The sequence below is a fragment of the Mirounga leonina genome, unplaced genomic scaffold, assembly GCF_011800145.1.
Source record: "Mirounga leonina isolate KUSES-001 unplaced genomic scaffold, KU_Mleo_1.0 Mir_166, whole genome shotgun sequence".
Lineage (NCBI taxonomy): Eukaryota > Metazoa > Chordata > Mammalia > Carnivora > Phocidae > Mirounga > Mirounga leonina.
The window spans coordinates 13,052,683-13,067,668 of record NW_023270418.1 but is presented as its reverse complement, the minus strand read 5'-3'; the positions used below and the strand labels follow the sequence as shown (position 1 = coordinate 13,067,668).

The following is a 14,986-nucleotide window of genomic DNA, read 5'->3' as shown; positions in this document are numbered from 1 at the left end:
ATTTTAAAGAACACACTTGGGGGGCGCCTGGGTGGCTCAGTTGGTTAAGCGACTGCCTTCGGCTCAGGTCATGATCCTGGAGTCCCTGGATCGAGTCCCGCATCAGGCTCCCTGCTCGGCGGGGAGTCTGCTTCTCCCTCTCCCACTCCCCGTTTGTGTTCCCTCTCTCGCTGTGTCTTTCTCTGTCAAATAAATAAATAAAATCTTTAAAAAAAAAAAAAAAACACACTTGGGTGTGTATTATTATAAATTAAGGTACCTTAAAATACACCATGCCAATTTCATTTTTATGTAAACCATGAAAAATTTGTGGTTTTTTTACTGTAACATTTTATCCCATGAAATATACAAAATGATGTTTTAAACTTTATAGGGAAATCACTAGTTTTAAAAACAAAATTGTAGCTTCTATGAATTTTAATGACCTTATTCATGTGCCTCTTCAGTATCTTGTTCAGAGTGGATAGATGGTAGGTAATCATTTAAATAGAACATTCAATAATTAAAGGATTAGAATTGGCCATTCATTAGTAGATGTTGAGAAAAGAGCCAACTATTGTAGCTTACCTTCTCTCGGTTGATGCCTTTAAAATTTTAAAGCTATAAACCCTAAGACCCAAGCTTAAATTGTATCTTCTATTATTCCCTAAATAGAGTAATAAGTAAATACTATAAATTTAGCTCCAATGTTCAGCATGGCAGAGTGTGAGAACTGTGTTAATAGAAACAACATTACAGAGAAATTCAGTGAATAACATTGATTCAGGGACTAATATTGCTGGGCACTGATTGTATTAATAATAGATGTGGGGGTCTGAGAAAGTTATGTTGTTTTACCTAGAAGGGGTAAACATAATTCATGTAAATACTTGTCCAGTGGTCCACTCACTAGATCACGAATGTGTGGTCTGGTCTGGACTGGACTTTGAGCTGGTCACTGAGAATATGGAGAACCACTCTGCATTTGAATCTGCTGTGGTACAACTAGACTACTTTGGGATTGGTTTGATGCCCAGAACTGTACAGTGCCATACCCCTGTTAGATGCCCGGGCTGAGCCTGGCTTCTGCCAGAATTTTATGCATGAGTCAGGAGGTACCTGGGCCAAGGGTATATACCCTGATTGTCTGAGGATAGGTGCTGATATTTTTCCTGTAGTTTCTTCCTAGACATAGCTGTATGTGTATCTCCTTTTTTCCGTATGTTCTAGAAATTACAGACAGAAGAAGGCTTTTCATTCTTATACCAGCACAAAATAAAATTTAAATCTGTTATTTAATTATAAATGTAAAAAGTAGTTTGAAGGTAGATGGAGGGTTCCCTAGCAAGGTAGTTGGGAATGAGATGGATAGAATTGAGAATAGAAATTGACCTGATAATGGACTAGTAGAATTATAAGTATTTCTAGTTTTGATCTCGTATCTTAAGCATAGAGAAATTATCATTGTTTCCTGTATAGATTTTACAAAAATTATTTGTCCTTTTCTTCTTCCCCACCCCTTCCTGGTTTATAGGTGCTACTTTTACTGACTGGTTTACTTCTTATGTCAGCAATGTTGTATCGGGTGGTTTCCCAATCATCAGAGACCAAATTTTCAGGTATTTCACTCAGGACTAAAATGATTGTAAATCAGAAAAAAACATTAGTTACACATCTTGAGATGAAGTTTCAAAGAAGGTTAATAACAGAACCTCTCATTATCTTAAGTGCCACTGTGTTAGTCCCACTTTAAAGCCACATTCAAACACTTGAATAGCCAATATTTTTCTTATCTTGAAGGATCCAGAGAATAAATTGATTTTTATTTCGAAGTTACAGCTCTATGGTATAGTTTCTTTTTATACATAGTTTCTTTTTTGGGGGGAAAAAGACTGTTTGCCAGTTAATGGATTTATCATGAATAGCAAGTCAGTAGCTGTTATCTCTTGGCGAATATTATATATCATCTATAAATGAAACATGCAGGTATTATAGATAGTATTAGAGGTCATATTGGTTCACAGTAGCCTGGTTGGCAGAAATGATAGATTAATTATAAATTAGAGGTCTCTAGAATAACATACCAACACATTTATTGTCAGAGCCACTGTTTTCAGATGGCCCAAAAGTTTCCTGGCTCTGAAAACGGAGATAAGCTCTTTTTAGCTTCCAGTTTAATTGCGGAATCATTAGTCGAACACTGATCATTGAGCCTTGATGCTGTCATTACTGGTCTGAAGTCTTCCAAGGTTTTCTAGTTTGCTTGTAATTTATAATTTTCTTCTAAGCATCATAGGAGTATACCTTTAAGTTCCCAAATATGGTTTAAATTTTTGATCGTAAGGTAAAATATAAACTATTTTGCATTGTATCTTGAAATCTTTTATCTTATAGACTTGAAGTTAGTTGATTTAAAAAACGTTTAATGTTTTAAAATTTTCTAGATATGTTCATGATCCAGAGTGTGTGGCAACAACTGGGGACATTACCGTTTCAGTTTCTACATCGTTTCTGCCAGAACTTAGCTCTGTCCACCCGCCCCACTACTTCTTCACATACCGAATCAGGTGAGAGATGTAAACGGGGTACAGCCTGTCGATGTGTTGGTGTAGCCCCCTTTGACATGGTCCATCAGACATATTTTGAAAGACAGCTTTTTGCCGAGGTGTGGAGGAAGGTGGATAACAAAATTTTTTATCATCTAGTATAATACTACATAATTTTATAAAGTATAATTTTATAATCTAGTATAATCTAGTACCTTGAGTTTACAGTAACCTCCAAGTTACTTAAGTTATTTCTTGCAAATGTACTGTGTTTAAAGAATTGTGCCAGGTACTTCGTGAGGTGGACACTAAGTTATAATCATCATGAAAGCTGTCTATAAGAGTTGCATTTAGAAGCTATCAAATTGTTGAAGATAAAACCAGGCGTTTTAAATTTCACTTAGGCTGTCTATATTGATTAAAACTCTAATAAATATTTATCAGTGCTGCCTGTATATTAGGCATGGTGTTAAGCATTGAATTTGGTTAAATAAAAAACAAATATTAAATTCACTTTAATACTCTGTGCGATGACATAAAGATAACTCATTGCTTTAAAATATTAAGAATACTTTGTTTTTAGATATATTTTTATATAATTTATGATATATTACAGATATTTAAAAAATACATATATATGCATATATACATACTGGAATTATTTTTGCTATGTATACTAACCAGGGAGCATCCTAAGATTTTGGTATTATATGCAGCCTTTGATATGTCCAGTTACACATGTACAGATGTTTGTTATTTTAATTGTTTAATTCAGATCCTATGTAAGATTGAAACATGCTTAGAATAGTAACACTGACACTTGCTTATAGGGTACTCCAAAAGAAAATAAGAGACAGCAGATTCCTAGAGAAAGGGGGGAAATAATAGTATTGGGAAAGAGTCAAGGTGTAATCCTAGTAACTGATTGGTGACATTTTTCTTTGAGCTTTCTAGAAGTTAATGGAAAAAAGGAAAATGTCTTCAGTCTCAGTTTTTTAATAAAAATTTTTAAAGAGGGGCTCCTGAGTGGCTCAGTTGTTAAGCGTCTGCCGTCGGCTCAGGTCATGGTCCCAGGGTTCTGGGATCCAGCCCCACATCGGGCTCCCTGCTCGGCGGGAAGCCTGCTTCTCCCTCTCCCCTTCCTCCTGCTTGTGTTCCCTCTCTCGCTGTGTCTCTCCCTGTCAAATAAATAAATAAAATCTTTAAAAAAAAATTTTTTTTTAAGAAAACTAAAATTTTTTATTGCACTTTATCTGGAAAGCATTTCGTACATTGATCTTTACTTAAAGAGCAAAAAATTATTATCACCTATGTGTTCATACATTTTTATGTTCCCCATTCTATTGTTGATTCTTGGCAAGTCAAGTGTACAAATTGGGTAAAGGCATTTATGTGGGAGAGTCAAGCTAATCAGGCCCATATTTTTGAGAACTTTCAGAAATAGGTGGTTAACACAGACTTTAGTCCAAATAATTTAGCTCTTAAGCAAAAGAAACCAAATCAGGTCAGATTTGTGTCTCTACCACCCCATTTCCTTCTCCAGGATTGAAATGTCAAAGGATGCACTTCCTGAGAAGGCTTGTCAGTTGGACAGTCGCTATTGGAGAATAACAAATGCTAAAGGTGATGTAGAAGAAGTTCAAGGACCTGGAGTAGTTGGTATGTATGTAACTCAAGATTTGGGTTTATAGATCAGGTTCCTCTAAGACATTTTGGAGAGCATATATGTGACATACAGCTTGGAAAAGGCACAATGTAGTTAGTGGATAAGACTATTTTTATTTAAAGATCTATTAGAGAGAGAGAGAGCATGACTGGGAGGAGGGGCAGAGGGAGAGAGAGAATCTCAAGCAGATGCCCTGCTGAGCCTGGAACCTGACATGGGGCTCGATTTTACCACCCATGAGATCATGACCTGAGCCGAAATCACGAGTTGGACGCTTAACCATCTGAGCCACCCAGGCGCTCCAAGACTGTATCTTTTAATAGCTATGTTTACAATGTGAAAGATATCATAGATTCTGGGCTTCTTGTAACTCCAGTACTTTGCTTCATAAATATAATGTGTAAAGATCATTATCCTATTAGTTTAGTACCTTAAACATGAACTTTTCTAAAATTACAGCAAACAGGGGCGCCTGGGTGGCTTAATCGTTAAGCGTCTGCCTTTGGCTCAGGTCATGGTCCCAGGATCCTGGGATCGAGCCCCACATCGGGCTCTCTGCTCGGCGGGAAGCCTGCTTCTCCCTCTCCCACTCCCCCTGCTTGTGTTCCCTCTCTCGCTGTCTCTCTCTCTCTCTGTCAAATAAAATAAAATAATAAATAAATAAATAAATAAATAAAATTACAGCAAACAGTTATTCAGGGATTGATTTTCCATTCTGTGGATCACCTGAGTTCCTTGTTAGCTTCTTAAGTTCATCATCTTTTTTAGCTGGATAATTATTCACTGTCATATTCTGTAGGGTTACCAGGCATAGGGCAGAAAGAGAAAATAAATTTCATATTGGTCATCTTTTTGAAATTTGGGGGAAATGTTAAAATCAGTAGCACAGATTCTCATTTGTGGATTTCAGTCATCATTAGCTCTGGTTGTCATTGACCATTAGCTTTTTAAAAGATTTCGATTATCGGGGCGCTTTAGATTTTTTTTTTAATTGTGCATTTACTTTAACATAGTTTATATAATCTCATAGAGGACATATTTTATTTACTATAATGAAGAACTGAGTTTTATACTTTGGTTTCTTATTACTGTTTTCTCTGCAGGTGAATTTCCAATCATCAGCCCAGGTCGGGTATATGAATACACAAGTTGTACCACATTTTCTACAACATCAGGATATATGGAAGGATATTATACCTTCCATTTTCTTTACTTTAAAGACAAGATCTTTAATGTTGCTATTCCCCGATTCCATATGGCTTGTCCAACATTCAGGGTGTCTATAGCCCGATTGGTGAGTTAAATTTTCCTCTGGGACTGATTTCCATGCTTTATAGAATTAACTCCACAGAGGGATTTTGTTGATTAGCCAGACAAATGGTTTATAAATGGTGTTCCAGAGAACCCTGGAGATTCTGAGGAAATATGTGAATATGTGGGGGTGGTGGATAATAAGTAAGCTAGACTCCATACACTTCAATCAGAATAACTCTACTCTGTTTAGCTGTTTTTTGTTTGATTTTTTTGTTTGTTTTTAATAGATGTCATTTTTTTTTTTTAGCAGTTTTAGATTCACAGAAAATTGAGCAGAAGGTACAGAAATTTTCCAAATACCCCCCACCCCCATGCACACACAGACTTCCTTCCTCATCATCAATCTCCCACCAGAGTGGTATTTTTGTTACAGTTGATGAACCTACATTGGAACATCATAATCACCCCAAGTCCATAGTCTACATTAGGGTTTACTCTTGGTGTTGTACGTTTTTTGGGTTTGGACAAGTGTATAATGACCCGTATCTACCATCATAGTATCATGGAGAGAGGTTACTGGTTTTAAAGGTTCAGCCTCTTTTCCACCGTTTCTAAAAAAAATTCTGTGGCCTAATGAGAAACACCACACTAGACCAGTTAAAATAGGCTTTATTTTATTTCATTAAGATTAGGAAAGCAATTTCTTGCAGTGTTTTTGCTAAAAATCCCAATTTTGTAAAATAATAACAAATGTCCTAGAGAGAGACTACTAAAAGTGCAAGTCTACCCGTTAAATCCTCTTTGTAGTCATCTCTCTTTGGGATCATTTCCTAAGTCAACTAGGTATAATTTTAAAATCTCACTTTTAGGATTACTTTATGATAGTGGCAGTACCCTAATCTTATGGATTATAAAATGAATAAAGAGAATTATGAGGCTCCTGATATACAATAGAAATAAATTATGACTCATATATCCAGAATGTGACTGAGTGGTAGGTGTTGAATGTTCAGAAAGGGCCCTCTGGCTCCTGGGAAGATGGACATAGGATTAGTCTGACCCAGAGCTGACACATTCCCAAGCCCAGTTTGGAAAGAGAAGGATGATATGAGACTTTAGGCCATTATGCTTGCATATCTGGTGAAAAGGATCTACCGTCTGGGTTTGGAAGTGAAGTTTAGCTTCCCTCCCAGTGCAGGAATACTTTCTACTGTGTATTTCCAGTACTAGGAATTTGTTACTTCTTGTAACAGTCTCCTGTTTTTGACTAGTCCAGATTCTGTCTGAAATTGGTTATCATCCATGAATGTTTGATACAGGTCATTAGTGAAGCCATCTGGGGCTAGAGTTCTCTGTGGGAAAGTTTGAAATAGTTTAATTTCTTTCATGTATTTCCTACTTCTTATTCCACTTTTGGTCATTTGTGTCTTTCAAGGAAGTTGTCCATTTTGTCTAAATGTTGAATTATTGGCATAAAATTATTTATAATATTCCCTTGATATCCTTTTAATGGCCATAAGAACTATAGTCATATGTCCTTTTTTGCTCCTAATAATGGTAATTTATATCTTCTCTTGATGAGTTTACCTAAGGGGTTTATCTCTTTTGTTAGTCATTTGAAAGAACAACTTTGGGTTTCACTGGGTTTCTCTACTGTTGCCTGATTTTCTATTTCATTGATTTCTGTGGTTTTCTTTATTTCTCTCCTACTTACTTTGGGATTCATTTGCTTTTTTACCAGCTTCTTAAGGTAGAAGTTTAGATTATTAATTTTAGGCCTTTCTTTTCTCTAAAGCACTATTTTAGCTGTATTTCATAAATTTTGATGTGTTGTTTTCATTAACATTTAATTCAAGATATTCTGGGATTTCCCTTGTAATTTAATTTTGATCTGTAAGTTTTCTAGGAATGTGTTAATTTTCAAACATTTGGAGGTTTTCCAGTTAACTTTTGTTTACTGATTTCTAATCTTGTTATGGTTAGAGAACTCGCTGTGTGTAATTTCAATCCTTTTAAAGGTTTTATGTCCCAGCATTATGGTCTGTCTTGATTATTAATCCCTGTGTATTTGAAAAGAATGTATATTCTGCTAATTGAGGGAATATTACCTATAAATGAAAGTTCAAATTGGTTGACAGTTTTTCAAGTCTTCTATATATATATATATTTTTTTTTTTGGTCCTTGTTCTCTGAAAGATGATTGTTGAAATCTCCAACCATAATTACAGTTTTGTCTATTTCTCTTTTAAATTTTATCAGATATGCTTCATGTGTGTTGAAGCTCTATAATTATATGCAGATATGCTTAGGATGATTATGTCTTTTTAATGAAGTGCTTTCTTTTATTATTATGAAATCTCTCTCTTTGATAATATTTCTTGTCCTAAAATTGCTAATATTCCTGACCTAAAGTGTAAAGAATGTTGAGGTTTGTTTGGGCAGGCAGTTAAGTTACTATGGGGTCAGCTTGATCCTGGTGAGACTTGTTTTTAATGTTTGTTAGGGTGGGTATAAAGTAGTCTTTAATTTAGGATAGCAGTTCTCAAACTTTTTGGTCTCATGGCTCCTTTAAGCTTTTAAGTTGTTGAGGACTCCAAAGAACTTTTGTTGATGTGGGTTATGTCAGTATTTATCATGTTAGAAATGAAAACTGAGAAATTTTATAGTATTTACTTACTCTTTTTTTAAAGTTTACAATTTTTAAACTTATAATTTTAAATTATAATAATAAACTCATTACATGTTAAACCCTCTTAACTATGTTCTTACTTATTTAGAGTTTTAATTTCCTCCCAACCACAAATACGCATATAAAATTTTGACCTGCCTTGTGGAAAATGTTTCTCTCTCTCTCAAGGATGAGATATCAATACAAAGAAATGAGAATTCTGGACTTACTTCTAATCAACATGAAAGAGGCAGTGGGGATTGTATTTGTATGGTGTTGTATTTGTATTGTACCTTTTCTGTTGAAATATTAGTTTTCTTGATATGGAAACTGAATTGTTCTCCTTTTTTGTGCCCTAACCATATGATAATTATTGTACGTAATACTTCGTTTTGCTTTATACTTTGAATGTCACTACAAAATATACTTTTGGTTTCTCTTAAGCCTTTTCTTGCTCTAGGTGGTTTGTTGTTTGCTTTTGGACACTTTAGAGGTTCCTGCTGCTTACTTATTTCCATTCTTATCTGTGTGTGCCTCTTTCCGTCTGCTGCTTCTGTATGTACACTTTTATCTGACATCAGCAGTCTCCCTCTTTAGCTACATGGACTTCTTTAACATTTTTTTCTGTTTTCTTCTTCAATAAGATGACTAATGATCATACTACCTGAATTTAATGTTTTAGGATTTCCTAAGCCTTCCCCCTTGCCCCTTTTGAACCTTCTGAATTTTAAAGTCTTCATTCCCTAGATTTAAAAAAATCAAAAAATAAAAATAATGGAATATCATGTCATATTTATGTATATTTTCTCTGATTGTTGTTAATGCTGTTATTAGTGTTATAATAAATCCTAAGTGACAATCCTTTGACAACTCCTAAAGAACAATTTTTTTCTCCCACATTAATTAATTTGCTTGCTCAACAAATATTTATTGAGTCCCTACGAGGTGCTGGGGAAACGCAGTGAACAATACAGCCAGGATCTGCCTTCGGGGATGTACTGTACAGCACGCTGACTATAGTGAATACTGCATTGCAAATTTGAAAGTTGCTAAGAGAATAAATCTTAAAAGCTCTCATTACGAAAAAACATTCTGTAACTGTATGGTGACGGATGTTAACTGGACTTACTGTCGTGATCATTTTGTAATATATACAAATATCAAATGAATATCAAATCATGTTGTACACTTGGAACGAATGAATGTAATGTTGTATGTCAATTATACCTCAATAAAAAAAAAGAAGAAAGTTGAGGAAATTAAAAAACAAAAAGCAAAAAAACCTCTGCCTTGGAATTTACATTCTAGTTGGAAGAGACAAGAGTAGCAAATAAACACTACCTAGTTATACCAAGTAGTAATAGGTGCTCTGGAGAAAAATCAGAGTAAAGGATATATAAGGAGTGTCCTGTTCAGTTGTTCTGATATAAAGATGTGTTGGGAAAGGCCTCGGCAACATTTAAGACTTGAAAGAAGTAGAGGGAGCCAGGTGGATATATGTGGCAGAAGGATGTTCCAAGCAAAAGAATAGTAAGTGCAAAGGCCCTGAAACCCTGATGTTACATAAACATACTAATGCTTGGCATGTGTGAAGAACAGCCAGTGTAGCTGGAGGGCCGTGGCCGGGGGACAGTGGTCAGAGGTGAAATCGGAGGCATAGTGAGTGCTGGATATGTGAGGCCAGAAAGGCCTTTTACTGACACATCCCAGGTCTCCCAGTAGTTCCCACATCACCAGCTAGGTGCTCCTTGCTATTCAGAACTCTCTCCAATATAGCGACTCCTCTCACTGAGTCTTCAAACGTATGAGAGAAAAATTGACAGCAGAGGAAGTCAAGACTTTATCAGAGACACTGCTTAAGCAGAATTGAAGTTTCCATGAGATGTTCAACCTCACTGTTGCCCCTATTCTGAGAGCCTTCAGCAAGTTAATTTCCAAGTAGACGCTGCCCCTGGTGATTGAGTTGAAATGATAGATCTTTATAGTAGGAGTTCAATAGAAGTCTATTAGACCTGACAGTACATGTAAGTTACCAGTAGAGGTCGTACCTTATTAATATTTTGGAGTCCTCTTTTCTGTCAGCATATAGATTAATAAAGAATTGTTACTTAATACACTAAAATAAATCCAGTAAAATTTTCTCTTGGATTGTTAGAAGTGGTCTGTTGGCTGCCTTGTACAAATTATCAACTACCATGTAAAGTGTAAGTACTGTATTAGTGAAACAGACTTACCATTAAAACCACATTGAGCCTTTTAAAACATGTGATATATGTATATACATTCTAGAATCTTGCATCAGCACGTGCATTTATGAAAATACACAGTTCAACTCCATAAAAATTCCTATTTGGCATGTCCAGTTGTTTAGATTCTAGATAAATGAGAATTTGTGTAAAATAAGTATAAAAAACTGATGGAAGTTCTTATCAAAAGATTGTTTTCTCTTTCAAGGAGATGGGTCCTGATGAATATGAAGAGATGGAAGAGGAAGAAGAGGAGGAGGAGGAAGACGACGACGACGATGACTCGGCGGATATGGATGAGTCTGATGAAGATGATGAGGAAGAGAGACGGAGGAGAGTCTTTGACGTTCCCATTCGAAGACGCCGCTGCTCTCGCCTTTTTTAGGGAAGCTGTGCTGATGGAAGCACTGGCATGAATCCAATTGTTAAATAGATTTCCCAATAATGTAAATAACTAAATTGCTCTCTGCATATACCAGGAAAACTAGCATGAAATATTGTTCCAGGCCCTGGGTTCTATGCGACACCATGTTAGGAATTGGATTGTTTTGGTTTGCTTTGTGTTTTTGAGGAAGAGGAGGAAATGGGAATCTTTTTTTCTTTCTCCCTCTTCTAGAAGTCAGTGGGAGAATAGTTCTCTAGCTAAAGAACAGACATTTCTTTGTTTCAAAATATTTTATACTTCTACAAATATGGAAATGGGAGGGAATTGTTTTGAATAAGGATTGAAAAATGTAGCAGAAATACCTACACAAGGATAGAGAGGAACTATGTGAATAATTCTGTGAAAAGACTTCTTGCAGTTGTGAATTATTTAGAAATGAACAGAATTTGTAATTAGGCTAATCCATTTAGCGATTCCTATATATTTTGTACTCACAGGGAACTAATTGACTAAATAGCTTGAATGCTAGTTGTTTGTCCTTTCTTAGACAATCTATCCTTGAATTTAAAGGTTTCATCACTACCACCTTGAACGTAAAGTCTTCGTCATTATGACCTTGCATTTAGTCTTCAACTCTACCAACCTTGAATTTAATTTAAAATCTTCAACATGACAACCTTGAATTTAAAGTCTTTAATGCTATGACCTTTATCATATTGTTCACAGATGCATCATTTTTGAAATGTAGTGTGTAAAAGTATGTATTGTGTTGTTTATTAACAAGTCTTCACAATGTCTCATGTAGTCTAAATTTGTAAATACTGCTTCTGTTTTGTTTCTCCTTTATACACTTGACTGTCTATGTGATAAGTGACATGAGTTTTATGTTAAGATTAAGTATGTTTTCCTGAAACATGGATTTTTTTGTAATTATTATAATTGAGAGTTTGGAATGAAATCCTCCAAGTGGCAAAAACTCACATTTTAAAAACGAATTTTGGTTCTGACCCTGTATTTTGTGTAATTGCCTATTTTCCATAAACTAATATTAATCAGCCTTTGCTGTCAGGATGGAAGATGAAATCGATATTCATTGTCCTATTGCCAGAGGCCCATTCAAAGTTAGTTCCTGGCTTTGACTATATCCTGTCATATGCCCTACCTTCCATTTTCCGCAAGAATACTTCTTTTTTTTAAGATTTTATTTATTTATTCAGGCTTCCCGCTGAGCAGGGAGCCCAACATGGGGCTCGATCCCAGGACCCTGGGATCACGACCTAAGCCGAAGGCAGATGCCCAACCAACTGAGCCACCCAGGTGCCCCAAGAATACTACTATTGTAGGGAAAACTATAGGAAGAGGCAAGTGTATGTGGGGTTAAGCAGCTGCCCCCAGGGACCATGAAGACGCTTTCCTATTGGTATATGTCAAAATGTTCTGAAATAGAGTAAGTAGTTTTTCCTGCTGTTTTTTTTTAATCATCAGGCTACCAAATCCTATTATGCTTCTCTCCTTTCTTAAAAAAAAAAAAAAATCAACCTACCGATTTTTAAAAAAATAAACTTACCCGATAAAATAATAATTTAAAGCTAGTTAATGTGGAAAGTTAAAGTTAGTCCCAGGATCCCTTGCCATTTTTGCTTCTTTGTCTTTTCTGGTTGACCTCTCCTCTCAGTTCCCATAGTACTCACAATGCCCCAAATCTCCCCTACAACCCCATTCAATTCTTGCTCCTTAGAATACGTCAGGCTTATTTATCCTCTCATCTAAATTCACATCCTCTTAATATGTTGAATGACCTGTTGTTCATACCAAGGTGTGATTGATTAGTTGATAACACACTTAAGTGTTATTTCATTAGCAAGAATGTGTATTCACACATAGAAGGGATCTAACAGTTGGCCAGCCTATGCTTTTGTGGAGTGAAGGCCATTTCTGGTTCTGAGGTCCCTTGAGACCACTGCCTGTCTTTGACTCATTTATCTAAAGCTTGATGTATCAGGATGAGACCCAATAGCAGCAAATAGCTAAGGGTTATTTTTCTCTTATGAAAAGCCAAAGATTAGTTGAGGACTGATAACAGTGGCCCAGTGGTGTCTTCATTCCAGATTCGTTCCAACTTTCTGTTCTGCCATCCTTAGCACAAGGCTTTAATCATAAAGGTTACCTCGTGGTTGCAAGATGGCAGCTGTAGTCATATTCTATTACAGGAATAGATGGATAGGGAAGGATGATGAGAAAAGGGACAAATTAAATGGAAAGTAAAGTCAAACATACAGCTGGAGGGGTAAACCAACCAGGTCTCCAGCAGTCATGTGGAGAACAGATGGGGGGGCGGGTGATGCAGGAATTAACATGGGCAGCATGGAGACCTGGTGTGAAGAACTTGTAATTCTGCAAGTAAGACATGCTTACAGGCCTGAGTTAGGGCAATAGCCGTGGGAGTGGAGTGAAAAGAGGATGAAACAGTTATCTACAAGAGAAGGTACCTAAGAGTTGGTGATTAGATGTGAGAGAGTAGAAGAAATCAAAGGTGATTGCCAGGTTTCTGGCTTCATTTATGAAAAAAAAATGGATGAAATACGGTTGGACATTGGAGATGAGATTTGGATACATTTTGAATTCAAGATGCCTGTAGGACATACAGGTTCCAGCAATCAGTTGCGTATGAATATGAAGATTGAGAGAGTGGTCAGGGATGGAGAATAAAGATTTGCAAATTATCTGCAAATTACACATATCCCCAAGGCAAAACTAAGTGGATGCAGTGTCCTCTTCCAGGGAGCACACGGTAACAGTCTCAGTCCAACCCTGGCAACATTCAGGACTGAAAGATCAGGAAGCTGGAAGCAAAACCAGGAGAGGGTGGCATCTCAGAATCCAAGAGTTCCAAGGAGGGAACGGCTAATAGGATGTGTATGAGATAATGCATGTGAAAGAGTTTTGTAAACAAGGAAATACATGTATTCACTGTTTTAAACAGACACATTTTAAATACCAAAGCAAGTCCTGATTTGAGACTCCCATTTCTACAGAAGAAAACCAAGATTTGGGCACCACCAGCTGAAACTCATTCCCTGACATCCCAAAGCCACCAGAGGATCATGGTAGAAGGCACATGTCATAATCGGTTATCATATGATTTCCCTGAGTAAAATGTATCTCATGCATTCATGCAAAAAAAAAAAAAAGAGAGAGAGAGAGAGACTCCGGCTGCAGCAGGGTTGGATAACCTGACAGCCCGGCCAAGTGGGAGCTTGGCACGGGCACAAGAACGTTTTTTGAAACATCTTAATATATTTTTTTAAACGAAGGGAAAATCAGAAGTCATGGAGCTTCCTATTTTTGTTTCCTGTAACAAATCGGAGGAAGACACTACAAATTTTCCGTTTCAGGGATTTTAAAGGTCTTAATCTATTCGTGGTACGGTCTTTCTGAACCTGGGCGGAGAGCCTGAGTCACCCTGCGAGGAGTGGCCGCCCGGCTGCCTGGCCAGAGCTGGTTGGCGGGCCTTCGCTCGGGAGCGCGCGGTGAGTGCCAAAGGTCTGCACACCGAGCTGGGACTGGGGTGACCTTGGACTCGCAGACGGGCGGCTCCGGGGTCCCGGCAGGAGCCTCGGCGGGGGTGGGGCCCGCGGGAAGGGGCGGAGCCCGGCTCACCCAGGCTATAAACACGGGCGGGGCAGAGCGCGCACGCCGCGCGGTGTTAGCAGCGGGAGCCCGGGTGCAGGCAGGTAAGATCCGAGGCGGGGAGGGGGCCGAGCCGCACCCCCAGCCTCCGGCCGCAGCCGCCTTAAGCCGGCGCGTGCGCTCACCGGTGTCTGGGCCCGGGCCGGCGGAAACCCCGGACCGAGGGAGGTGCTTCGGCCTCCGTCCGCAGACCCGTCCGTGCCGCCCGCGGCCCGCAGCGTTCCCGCCCCTGAAGCCCCTCCGCAGAGAGCCCGGCGGAACGCTGGCTTGCTTTGTTAACAAAAAGAGAAGCGCGGGGATGCGGGGGAGGCGGCGAGGGAAGCTCCCCCTGTCACTCTGAAGGGAAGCTCTTGTAACAGGGAAGAAAAGTCGCGCCTTGAAAGGAGGTTAGCCCGCAACCCCCTCCCCGCCGAGTGGTAACAGACCTGGTCGAGACCACAAATTTGGAATTGGGGGGGAAAGGGCGGGGCCGAAACGTAGACCTTCTAAGTCCAAGTCTGGGGTGACGTTTCGTTTGGAGGGGCTACACCCCTCCCGGAGTGTGACAGCGGG

The 14,986-nt window shown here is 38.1% G+C and overlaps 2 protein-coding genes across 3 annotated transcripts in view; both read left to right on the top strand.

Moving 5' to 3' along the window:
* FBXO3 (F-box protein 3) overlaps positions 1-11,756 on the top strand; it is a 33,082-nt gene extending 21,326 nt beyond the window's left edge. The window contains exons 7-11 of the mRNA XM_035012542.1: positions 1,514-1,598; positions 2,424-2,546; positions 4,069-4,184; positions 5,295-5,485; positions 10,568-11,756. Coding sequence (XP_034868433.1) covers positions 1,514-1,598; positions 2,424-2,546; positions 4,069-4,184; positions 5,295-5,485; positions 10,568-10,744 — 692 coding nt within the window. The 3' untranslated portion in view covers positions 10,745-11,756. The remainder of the gene's footprint in view (positions 1-1,513; positions 1,599-2,423; positions 2,547-4,068; positions 4,185-5,294; positions 5,486-10,567) is intronic.
* Positions 11,757-14,104: 2,348 nt separating this feature from the next.
* Positions 14,105-14,986, top strand: part of CD59 (CD59 molecule (CD59 blood group)) — a 13,755-nt gene continuing 12,873 nt past the window's right edge. Inside the window, exon 1 of one of the 2 annotated variants that reach the window (XM_035012541.1) lies at positions 14,105-14,274. The gene's annotated coding sequence lies outside the window, so the exon portion shown is untranslated. Of the gene's footprint in view, positions 14,275-14,370; positions 14,479-14,986 lie in introns of those variants that run through there. The other variant, XM_035012540.1, reaches the window with a different exon arrangement.